The sequence below is a fragment of the Rissa tridactyla genome, chromosome 8 (assembly GCF_028500815.1).
Source record: "Rissa tridactyla isolate bRisTri1 chromosome 8, bRisTri1.patW.cur.20221130, whole genome shotgun sequence".
In the NCBI taxonomy this organism is placed as follows: domain Eukaryota; kingdom Metazoa; phylum Chordata; class Aves; order Charadriiformes; family Laridae; genus Rissa; species Rissa tridactyla.
The window spans coordinates 23950720-23962982 of NC_071473.1; the positions used below are offsets into that span (position 1 = coordinate 23950720).

General features: G+C 45.5%; 1 protein-coding gene across 18 annotated transcripts in view; it reads left to right on the forward strand.

Moving 5' to 3' along the window:
- PRRC2C (proline rich coiled-coil 2C) overlaps positions 1–10112 on the forward strand; it is a 77040-nt gene extending 66928 nt beyond the window's left edge. For 10 of the 18 annotated variants that reach the window (XM_054213082.1, XM_054213093.1, XM_054213091.1 and 7 more), the window contains 5 exons: positions 559–777; positions 1736–1810; positions 2715–2818; positions 4519–4645; positions 8213–10112. In XM_054213082.1, coding sequence (XP_054069057.1) covers positions 559–777; positions 1736–1810; positions 2715–2818; positions 4519–4645; positions 8213–8473 — 786 coding nt within the window. In that variant the 3' untranslated portion in view covers positions 8474–10112. The other 8 variants (XM_054213090.1, XM_054213095.1, XM_054213096.1 and 5 more) reach the window with 3 other exon arrangements.
- Positions 10113–12263: the final 2151 nt, after the last annotated feature.

Below are 12263 nucleotides of genomic sequence, written 5' to 3' on the forward strand. Positions count from 1 at the left end.
ACATTTATCACTACCATTCTGTGGTGTTTTCAGCCCACAGCACTCCCTGTTAATCCAAACAAGGGATTGGCCGCAGCTGTCCTGGTGTTTTGGGTCTTTTTTAAGCTTAGAAATGCTGGCTGATGGGACTCATGGAAAATGAAATCTAGTTTTTATCCCAAGCAGTGTCCTTATGATGAGTAAAATTATTTGAAGTTAAAAAACACACTAAAAATTTAATTAAAAAAAAAAAACTAGCTAGCTGTTTCATTGTAGTTTTATTTTCTGAGTTGAGTTAAATTTACTTCTTCATACAATGAAGTCATGTTGAATGATGGAGTTAGTAGCTAGCATGCAACTTTGTTTCTGAAGAGCAAAAATGCAAATGGTATTAGAACTGATTATGAAGACAGGCTAAACAATTACATTCAGTTATTTGCTTGCAGCTGTCTGGGTAAATGTATGAACTCATTAAGCCATTTACTTTGAAAGTAGATTAAGTTATAGAGCTAGTAAAGAAAGTAAATAAAGGTCCTTGTGTATATGTTACTGGTGATCTTGTGTTTATTTTTTTTCCAGGTGACGGTACCTTTGCCAGGATCACAAATTTCTCTGCCCAACTTTGGATCCACAGCACAGCCACTTATTGCCCTACCCCAATCTTTGCAACCACCACTACAGCACACACCACCACAAGCGCAGGCTCAAAATCTAAGCAGGCCTGCACAAGTAACCCAGCCTTTCAGAGGATTAATCCCAGCAGGAACTCAACATAGCATGATTGCTGCAACTGGAAAGGTAACAATATTGGTACATCTACAGTACAAAAATGAATACGAAGCACAGCTGCTTGCTGTTTTTTAGAACCGGCACAGCAACCTGTGTTGACTCTTGCATCTGAAAACCTGCCTTGACCTTAAAAGGTAGGGAGAGGAAGATAGATAAGCCTGTGAAGATTAGTCATGGACTAGTAGGGTATTTCATGTAGAAGCTGTGTAGAAAATAAGAGCAGCAGGCGAACAACATTACAGTGCCAGGCCTGGTTTCTGATTCTGGTCATGAATGCAGTTGACATTTTGCTCCAGTATGAGACCAGAAACAAGTTGTAAGATTTCACTCACATGCTTCCAAACCACCAAGTGCACCAACCACATCTGCAATGCCGCCTCCTGCTGTACGTGTCTGTTCGGCAGTATACCTGTTGTACTGTCAAATAGGGAATGCCTGCCGTTCAGAGTAGATCTAATCTTTACTCATACTGCCCTGTCCTCCAGATTGGTGAGTGTCCTGGAGAATTCCAGTCAGGTAGCCAGGCTGAAAAACACTGCAAGAGACAAATTTATGCATCTTTGTGTAGATGACTCCTGAGAAGGGAAGTTATCCCTTGTCCTCACATTTGTGAGGACACTAAAACCTGTTCTGTTCTGTGCTGAAACTTGAATCTAAGAGTGTATGTCAAGGGATCCGATCTTTTCAGTGCAACAAACTGGAGTTTTAGGGACTTGGTGAAATCTGTATCAGCTGCGACCTTAAGCCAGAATTAAAATCTACTAATGTTGCTGGGAGTCTGCTTTTCTGAATAGCGCAGCTGAAGACAACTCTCCTTGAGTGAGAGCTCCAGTAAGGAGATAATCCTGAAATAGTGCAAGAAACTTGAATACCTAGGAAGGAATCTCCTTTATCTGGAACTGCTGTGGTAATTGCTAATGAGGGGATGTGTGGAGCTGGCTTCCAATCACAAGGTCTCTTGTCTTAGATGGAATCACAGATTTACAGGCACCGGGGATTTTCGGATAGTGTGCAGCACAGCGCAGTTGCAGCATACTTTCAGGTGAGCAGTGGGTGATAACACTGGACATGAACACAGCTAAGCTTTCTGTCAGGTGCAGCAAGGTCTTTCCTCAGAGCAGGGAGTTACCTAGCTCTGGAGCTGTACTGGAAATCCTTACCGCTTGTGGCCTAGATTTTAGGATGCTTTTGAGTATAAAATGGCCCTGCTGTCCCAATGGCCTTACAACTGTGATTAGAAAAATCTCTCTCAGGAGTTAATTCCGTGTCTTGGACAGTAATGGCAGCTGGAATTACAGATCACCTAGATCAAGTTTTCATCCTGTCACTCACCAAAGAGAATATATGGTGATTTTAGCACCATGCTATTTTCTAGCTTCATATGATCTGGCCACGCATTTTCACCCTTGTAATGTTTATGAGCCCATTTTCCAAGAAGCAGCGTGTTTCTTGCTACAGTTGAGGTTGGAAAATGATTGCTCATTTCAACAAGAAATGAGGAAGACCTACAGTGGGATGATGGCCTTAGGCGACTTTCCTGCCCTGTGTTAAGGGTTCCGTTATGTTCCTGCTGAAGGAAGTCAACTTAGAACAGCCACTCACTTTTAACTGATTTATTGTTGCTGTTATGGTTCATATACGTGAAATGAGTCATGAATCTCCTTTCATTATGCAAGAAGATCAAGTTAGAAATCCAATACCATTGCTGAAAGTGCTGAATTTGTACACAGCGCAGGAAATTTGTACACAGAGGTGCTTATGGTGCTGGGGTTGTCCTAATTATAAGAAACTGTTTCACAATCTGGCTTTCACTTCCTTCACTTGGCACACTCTGGCTTCACTTAAGTGACCTATTTTCATTGAGGAAAATGTGAGGTAAGCTAACAGTTACTTAGTAAATGTAACTTTGGAGTTAGAACTAACTTGTCAATTGCTGCGTTTTTCAGATATCAGAAATGGACCTGAAGGCCTTTGGAGGCGGCATTGATGTCAAACCTGGAACACCACCAGTTACTGGTAGAAGTACTACTCCAACCTCCAGTCCCTTCCGGTAAATCTCTCTTGAGCTCAAAATTCCTTGAAATCAGAGCTAGAAAATGTACCTAGTAATGCATGAGCAGCCAATTCTGAAAGGTATGAGGTGAGGGGCTACTAATATGAAACACAATGCTTAATCTCAGCTTAAAAGCAGCATTCCTACTGGAATGTCAGGTCAACAGATCTGCTGTAGTTGGCCAGAAGTATCTAGCTGTGAAATGAAACATTAAAAATTTGGGATTTTTTTTGATTAAATGAAACTAATCAAGTCATGTAAAATGACCCGGGATTGTACCAGGAAAGCACAGAAGTAGCAGGGTAGATGAGATAAAGAATTGGTGCAAGGTCTATAAGCTGCTCACAAGGGAAATTGGTAAGCTGTTTGCAGGTTTGCTTGGTTAATTGGCAGAATTAACAGAATCTTGCTCACATGCAGATGCACTTCATGGTAAACCTATTGGACTGCTTGTGGGTGAAGTCATTAGTGGGCTGAAAGAACTTGGAAATGGAACTTTGCTTCAAGATAGTTTTGTTCTTGCAAGCTGCGCTCCTGTGCATAGTAATTGGTGGTTTTCACTATTGCAGACTGATGGTGTTCAGGCTTTTCTAGTGAAGTAGAAATGAGAGTTTGACCTCCTGCATGCAGTGCTGAAGTCATGCCACCAATACTTCACCTAAGAAAAAAGCGAAGGGATGAGGAAAAAGAAACATTTGAATTTGCAAGTTAGTCGGCATTTAGGACAATTGACTCGATGTTGTATATCTTAGAGGTTCTACACAAAATGTCTCTTCTCCTAGCAACCAAAACAGGGCTTATCATAGGCTTTTGCTTGTAAGTGTAGAGATACTGGGAAGATCGACAAAAGCGTAACAGATCTCAAGAGTCCAAAGTGAAAACTGAACAGAGACTTCTGAAGCTTACAAAATGATGGGGCGTGTTGAGTTTAGCTGGCTTCCTTTGCCGCTGGTGCCCCACTGCTCATTTTACATTGAGTAAGCGCTATCACCCACACACTCAGCATGAGAACTCTGCACATCGAGCTCCATTTCCTAAAGAAGGCTGTTCGTTCTTTTCCCTTTTTCCAAGGGCTCTTTGGTGCCCTTCCCCCAGACAGTCTTGCAGGCTTCACTTAATTCATGGTGATTCAACACCTCTTGAAAGTTTTAACGGAGAGGTACATTCTTAACCAAATGAAACGGGGAGAGCGTTCTCTGTGAATTCTTGATATCTGCTCAAGCACATTTTGAAACATTTGACAACAGGGTCAGAGTGGAAGCAGCTGCACATTGCAGCTTCTCCCATGCGTGCTTAATGCCTGTTGTGACAAGCTCTGAACTTGACACGGTAGAGCAAACAGTGTAAAGGGGTAGGACTGAACATAAGGTAGCAGGGATGGGAAGGGGAACACGCTTTTACTATCAGTATTTGCATTAACAATACTTTTGGGAAAGGCCACTTTCATACAGACTTTACCCTGGAATCTTTCCATATCCTAAATATTTCTGATTATATTTTCTCTTTTGTATTCTTAAGTTAGGAGTTTGTTTGCGTTTGAAACTGATGGTAGATCCAGAAGGATATCTGACACTAGCCTCTCTATAAGAGATTATTTTTCCCCATCCAATGCTGAATTTCTAGTTAAGTTGTAACTCAAGGCACAAACATCCTCTGGATGAGGGCAGTGTGATTCTAACTGGTGTTCTTTTCTTTAGGGCCAGTTCTACAAGTCCTAACAATCAGTCCAATAAAATGAACAGCATTGTCTACCAGAAGCAGTTTCAGTCAGCAGCTGCTGCTGTGAGGATGACACAGCCGTTTCCTGCACAGTTTGCACCACAGGTAGGTGACTGGTGGCTTCCTACAAACAAATCTCTTTCTCTGTATGACCCTGCTGACTTGGTAACCCAGCTGTGTTTCCTCAGGCTTTATCATGGGGAGGTACAAACTGGAATCCTTAAAATGACATGGCGTAAGAAAACCGATTTCAAGAAAAAAACCCTCCCTGATCTTGCTAACTAGTAGTGCGGATTTTGTGGTGTGTTTGATTTTTGAAGAGTTCTGTGCAGGCTGAGGAATTTAATACAAGTTGTGAATGATATAGAACGGACAATTGTTCTGCTGGCTTCCCTGTGCAGCTGTAATGCACCTCACCCTGCAAAAACACATCCCTTGGTTGGGGAAGGGGAGAAGCTTTGTGTCTCAGAAGGGTCCCAGTGCGTATTTTAAATGTTTAAAGAGAAGGCAGATTTGTAGTTTGTCTGAGATGCGGCTCTGAGGTACTGATGGAGCAGTTCAGGTTGGAAAGGATCTCTGGAGGTCACAGTCCATACAAAGCGGAGCTGATGGCAGAGGGTTTGGTTTGCTTCTGGCGTTCCAGGGAGCACAGCTTATGAGGGTGACTGTAGCCAGGCTGCTAGGGAAGTGTAGCCTCTCTAGAAATGGAGGGTATTTCTTTCTCTTAGCATTTAGAGTGTTTGACTGCAGGACTTGAGATTTGATTTTTGGATTGCCACTAGCAGAGACTACCTAGCCTTTTCAGGGCTGCGTTTCACTAGGGACTCTTCCACTGCCTTGTACAGGCCTCTTCCCTTATTACATGCTGGTTTTAAGTTGTTGGTACTACTTTCAGACGCAGCAGCACTATACGGATGGCTCTTTCTGCAGTTCACGCGTGACCTTTTAACATAAAAGCCTATTTTCTTGACATCAGTGTGACAGCAGAGCAGCAATTTTTTTTTCACCGTTAAGGTAATGCCAACATACAATCTAGTTGGCAATTTTTCTAATTGTGAAATGTCTCTTTTTGTTGTTTTTTCCTCCACTTAGATCCTCTCTCAGCCTAACCCGCTCCCTCCATTGGTAAGAGCCCCATATACTAACACCTTCCCAGCGCCTGTTCAGAGGCTGCCAATAGTACTGCATAGTCAGATGCCGCCTCAGATGACCACAGGCCTTATGAGCCACCCTCACTTACCGCATGTGGCCAGAGGTCTTTGTGGATCAGTACCTGCAGCCAGAGGCAATCAGGCCCAGGCAGCGATGAAGGTTGAACGAGAAAAAAAGGTTAGTATTTGAACAGCAGCGCTGTTAACACCAGGTCAGTCTTGACAGCTTGCACGGCAGGAATGCAGGAAAGATGTAAAGAATGGCGTCTAAACTAAAATGCCTCTGGACCCAAAGCCAGTAGCTGGGCCTTTAACAGCTGAACACAGCCTTTCTCTAAGTCCTTTTTTTTTTTTTTTTTTTTAATAAGGACTCAAGACTGAAAAATCGGTAGGGAGCTTCCTTTCTCAAGTGGTCTTGCAGTCGGTGATTGTAGAGCTGCCACTGCTGTCGAAGGCAATCTGACAGCTAGGTGTCGAGAGCCTGGACTTTTTGAATGAGTCAAGCAGCCTACAAACCTGGCTGTTAGCTGTCGTTTCACATCTTCCTCCCCGGCTCTGAGCCACAGTGTGAACCCTCATGTTCCTGCCAGCCTCGCTCCTTGGTGAACCTGGAGATTCATTTCCCAGCGGTTTGAAACGCCTGTGATGGTTCTTTGTGGTAGAATGCGGTAACACGGTACGCTCCCCAGAAGAGATGGCTGCACTTCAGTAGCAAGCGATGAATGTCCTCTAACGTGTTAAAGCACTTTGGGACCCTTCAGGATAAGGCAAACTCTTCTTACCAAGGCAGGGACTGCAGTACAGGGCATCTGCGTAGGGACATCGTTCTACGCTGAGCCTGTTCTCTGCAGAATAAGCTGGTTGTACAGATAGGTGGTACTGAGCACCTCCTTCATCTGCCGTCATTCACCATAACCCATGCATTGAGCAAAAGAAAGTGCTTTTCCTTGTGATTTCTGGTTGTAGCAGAATTGTTTACCCCTTAAGTTCTAGATATTTGGTCTGTTTAGTTTTCTACCACTAGCTTATGCTAGCTGTAGACTTATCAGCTGATGCTTAGCGTATTGTCTTCAGTCTGTGTTATGAATTGAATCTAGCCAGTCATAGCAAGTACAAATATGCAGTCCTGGGTTTCAGAATCTCCTTACAAACACTGTTCAGAAGAATGTGAGTGATTCTGTCACGCTTGGTTACTCGTGATCAAGGCATTCAGCCTTCTAGCCTTAACCTCAGGGGATGGCTGAAATCTGTGCAAAAGATTCCAGGTGTCCATCTGGCTCCAGTAAAGTGAGACTGTTGTTGCAGTCCTGCACACCACAGTTCATAGCTTTGTTTTCTATTCTGTTCCTGATTGAGTTACTTGGAGGAACTACACAGTACTAAAGCCAAGACCTCTTGTTCAGGCATTTGCTGTTTTGTCTCTCTCCCCTGTTGTGTTGTTCCCGTGTACCCACACACAGCCCCCAGCCTCATTTTCTGTAAAAAAAGCATAAAATACTTGGAGAGGTACATGGAGGCTTAGTGTCTGTATTGTAGTTGGGATTCCTTGAGTAAGACAGACCTTTTTAATGTTAGAAAAGGTGTTTGACTGCATTGGGCTTGATGCTGCTGCTTCCAAAAGATTGAACTCTTAATGTGACGCCCGCTTTGACTGAATTTGGACTTGGAAGGCCAAGTGCTCAGTCTGAAGCACCTGGTCTGCCCCAGGCTTCACTGGCGAATTTCAAGTGCAGTGTAAAACTAACTGAAACACGCAGGCACAAAGGCTGAATTTCCCAGGTGCAAGACAAGGTTACAGGTAGGATTCAGAGGAGGGATTCAAAGGAAGCCAGGCAGGAGTTTGTGCTTCTTGGAATGAGCCCCTGCTTTGAGTGGGAAGCAGATAAGGCTTCAGCTTACATAGAACACAACCTTGAACTGGGTTCACTTGCATTGCCATTGCAGACTCCGACGTCTGGACAAGAGGGGGGGCAGAAACTGGGTGCTCAGACTACATTCTGCTTCTGTGATACAGCCCTTGCGCTCAAGAAGTCCGGATCACGACGCAGGAGAAACGAGAGCCAGTGTGGCCCTTGGTGCCGACAGTGCTTGCGTAGCTGGGGTAGTGTCGGGTGCAGGCAGCGTGCAGGCACGCAGGCCTTCGGGTCGTGTCTGGCTCTCACCGAGGAGCAAAGCTTCAGTCTGAGCCTTCTGTAGGTGGCGTGTTTACCCTCTGAGCTCTGCAATAATCGTGGCATAAAAAGATGTTGGGTAATGCTTGAAACTGTCGTCCTTGATCCTGTTTCCCGGGGTGAGGATTAGGAAGAGCAAAGGGAAGCCTGGGCATGATGTTAAACTGCTACCGAGGAGCTGAGCACCCAGATGTGGTGACACCTGGGGAGCAACTGGACGGAGACTGCCTTTCTAGGAAAGTCTGGCCCCTGCGGTCAGTCCTTCCTCTTTCGTTTTGGAAATACTTTAGTGAAGTCACTCTTATTCCAATGCCCTCTCTTCAGTGAACATATTTTCTCCCTTTCTTAAGGCAAAGCAGAGAGCAGAGGTACTTCAGTCCACCCAGAGATTCTTTTCTGAGCAGCAGCAGCAGAGCAAACCCATAGGAGGCAAAGCGCAGAAAGTGGAGGAGAACGGGAGCAAACCTGCCGAGGCGATTGCTGACTCTTCGGGAGTCTGCCAGGACAAAACTGAGGAAAAGCCTACCCCTGCGCCTGCCACCGCGACAAAACCTGTTAGAACTGGACCAATCAAACCTCAGGCAATCAAAACCGAAGAAACAAAATCTTAAAGGCTGCGTTTCCGTGGAGGTGGGGGAAGGAGGGGAGGGCGGGTGAGATTTACAGCAGCATGAATTTGTAGCCCGAAGGACAAGACGCAACCGGTCTTCTCTCCCTGCGGGGCTCAGCGTAAAGGGACACGGAAGCTATCAGCAGTTAGGGATGCGAACTGCTGCGTATCCAGCTGAGCTTCTAGGCTCTTTGGGCTTGTATCTTCTCTAACAGCATGAAGGCTGCTTTTGGTGTGTGCACGTTCTACGCGTGTGCGCGTGTTGTGGCTTGCACACCTGTATGCTTCTCCAAGTGGGGAAAAAATAAATTGAGAAATAGCAATGTCGGGGAAGAAGGTGGTCGGGGAGGGATGTTCCTAGCTGACAAGATGAATACTCTTATTTTCTTCAGGCTCTGATCTTCAGCTGCTATTTATCTTTTTATAAACCCATGAGTATGAGAACGTGCAGATCTGAAGCTGGTGCTGGGCCAAGTAATGTGTGTTAAGTTTTTAGTGACTTAAGAAGCTTCTATCTTGTAATAAGCCGAGGGATTCGTGTAGCTGGCAAAATTACCTTTGCTGTGTGACACCGAACCTAACGCGGCACAGAGAGTAACGCCGATGATGATGAATTTCCCTCTGAAGGCAGTGCTTTTGCTGGCTGCTGCTTTTTGGGTGACGATATACTGTATTTAGATCACCGTCTGAAAACGCTACTTGGCCACCCGTGTTCTCTGCACCCGCTCCCCCCTCAGCCGTTCACCTCAGGAGTTGAAAGGTTCGTTGCATCAATAGTCGAAATTTGTTCCGTTCACCTCTGTCCCGCTATCTTTATATGATGCCGAGTGATCTTTAAACGGTTTCCAGCTTATGTCTGTATACAGCAACGAGCACTTAGAACCGTGCCACGAGAATAAAAGAAACCTTACTGGATTAAAGAGAGTTTTATCTCAAAAGGTGCATTCTTTATATCAGAGCTGCGTCGCACCACCTCCTTGCCCACAGTGTGCTGGAAAGTAGAATCAAGTCAAATAAATGCCTTTTTAATTGTATCCTCTAGTATTATAGCTGTAGGACAGTACTGTATGATACTTCTGTGAATGTAAGATATCCTGTACCTGCTTATGATATGTAGTAGTGACTGTGCTATACTGGAGCTGTTTTTAATAATGTTATTCTAGAGGTTTTTTTCCAGACAATGATTGAAAAAAGCTAATAAAAAGCACCAGGTACCACATCAGTAGCAGAATTTGCTGGTTTTTTTCTGGGATTTTTTTTTTCTACCTTTTTTTTTTTTTTTTTGGAAGGAAGAGTGAGTTGAAAGTCTAATGTGTATAATTTTGTTCAAATGACTGCAGAAGCTGGAAAGGCTGTTGCTGCTATTGATGCCTAGTGAATCGCTATTGGTTATCTTTTTATATAAATATATATATAATTTGAATTTTTTGGAAACTTTAGCTGTGATGTCAACTTTGGAAAAAAGTATCCCACTTGTAGTGTGAGTTGGCATTGTACAGAAATTAACAGCCATATTGGTCTAGAAATGTTAAACTTAATTTTTTTTCCATTTGTACAGGGGTAACGCACTGTATTAAATATGTACGGTCTTATTTACATGGGTTTGATTACAAAAACTAATAAAGTATTCTCTAAATAAAGCTTCCGGGTAATCTCATGATTAGCGCAACGCTGCAGGAGGCGAGGAGAGCACCTGAACATCGTGTGCCGAGTGAAGAGTGTGTCTTACAGCTTGGGAAAACAGACTTCTAAAGGGAAAAAAAAAAACACGCTTTGAAATGGCTTATTTTTGTTTCCCCCCCTGGCACTTTTGCTCTCGTTCTCCAGCGAAGGTCTCACGGGATGTGGCTTCCCTCCAGGAGGAGCTGGCTGGTTGCGTTTGCAGGACGTGACATCTCCGGCGTGTTGGAGCCTTGTGTTTGCATCCCTAGGGAAGAGCTGCTCGTCGGAGGAGACCGGGATGAACCCAGCCCCTCACTCTCGTTCAGTGGGTGACTGCGGGCGCCAGCGGCTGCGCGGGGCCCCTCTTAAAAGCGAGAGGTTTCCTGCAGGGGGGAGCAGGAGTCAGCCCCGAGTCCAGCCTTCCCAAGGAAGCGGGAGGCTTCTTCCTTCTTGCGCTGCTCCTCAGCTGTTCCCAGCGCACTGCAGGCGACACGTTCAAATCACGCGATTACTGATACTGAGCCCGAACGAGGGGCTGAGCATCCTCCAGCCCTTCAGTTGTGCGCGTGAAGGTGGAGCGCTAGAACGGGCTGCCCAGAGAGGTGGTGGAATCACCTTCTCTGGAGATAATTCCAAACCCCCCTGGACATGTTCCTGTCCTCCCCCCTCTAGGTGACCCTGCTTTGGCAGCGGGCTTGGACTAGATAATTTCCAAAGGTCCTGACCATTCCATGATCCATACATCCCTGGGCTCCCTGCCCTGGGGCTGGGGGGTTATGGAGAGGCGGGATGCTGTCAGCTGCCCACCAGAGGGAACTCTGAAACACCAGTTTGGTCTCTGAGAAGGAATTCCTTCCTTGGGAGAAGGTGCTGGCCTGTGTTACACCTCCAGGGGATGCAACGGAAGGAAAGTCAGGGTGGGAGTCCTACGGATCTGCCTTTGGTCAGGGGTCGGAGCAAGACCTGCCTGCGCTTGGCTGGGCGGGAAGCGGTTTGGGGGCACCAGAGGAGCTGGAGCTGGTTCTTTTCGGGGGGGTCTCTAGTAAAACTGGCAATACGGAGTAAATAAAGGTGCTGTAACAAACGGGGCGATGGGCAGAAGTTACCTCCCAGTAGGTAACGCCACAGGTAAAGCACCTTTCGTCCAGGAGCTGCACGTGCGGCTCCAGCAAACACGGAGAGGAGGATGGAGGTGGGGGCACGGGGTGAAGGTGGTTGGAACTATAAAAGTGCCATAAAAAGAGACGGTTTCAATGGTAACGGGGCTACGCTGGTGTTTCCCGCTTTTGAGGCCGTCTTGGTTCATCTCAGAAGAACACCCTAAAAATGGGAAATCGTTCACGGGACAATTCTGTTTTTAAGGAAATGCTGCTGAAAGGATTAATCTTAAATTCTCCCACCAAGCCGCTGGAAAAGTCAGACGGATTTCCCCATGCTCGGCTGTGGGAATATACCAAGCTTTTGGCTATTTCTTGCACCAAGCAGAACAAGGATAATATTTCTGCAGAAACTTAATTAAAAGCAAATGCTCGAGCATTTATTTAGTGCAAACGAATAACCTGATTTTGATGTGTGCCCTCCCCCCAAAACAGCCCCTGACTCCCACCCCCCACCTTCCCCACGCTGCCTTTGGGGCCAGGTTGAGCTTTCAGTCGCCGCCCCCAGTTCATTGAATATTTTTAGGACATTTAACCAGATAACTTGCTTCTGGCCAGTAATGCTGGAGTAGGTTTTGCTTTTTTTAATTTGCGTGGGATTTGGTGCGTAATCTCTTTTCTAGGACTCTGGTCATCACAAATAATTGTGCTGAACCTCCCGTAAATTAGGGAATTATTTTGTTAGGGGAATTCACACTTTTTTTTTTTCTTTTTTTTTTTAATTTTTCCTTAACAGTGTTCAGTCTGCAAAAAGACCGTGACTTTTCTCAAGGGCAAGAGCAGAAGGGCGTTAATGTGTGTTGGGGCCGGATCCAGCAACAGCCCCCCTCGGCTTTGGGGTGGCTTCTTGCTGGGATGCGGAAGGGGAGGGAGGCTCCGGGCTTGTTTTGCAAAGCCTGTTAAGCAAGGCTGTGTATTCAGTGCTGTTCGGCTCCAGCCCGGCTCTCTGGAAATCCTGTGTACGTTGGCTTG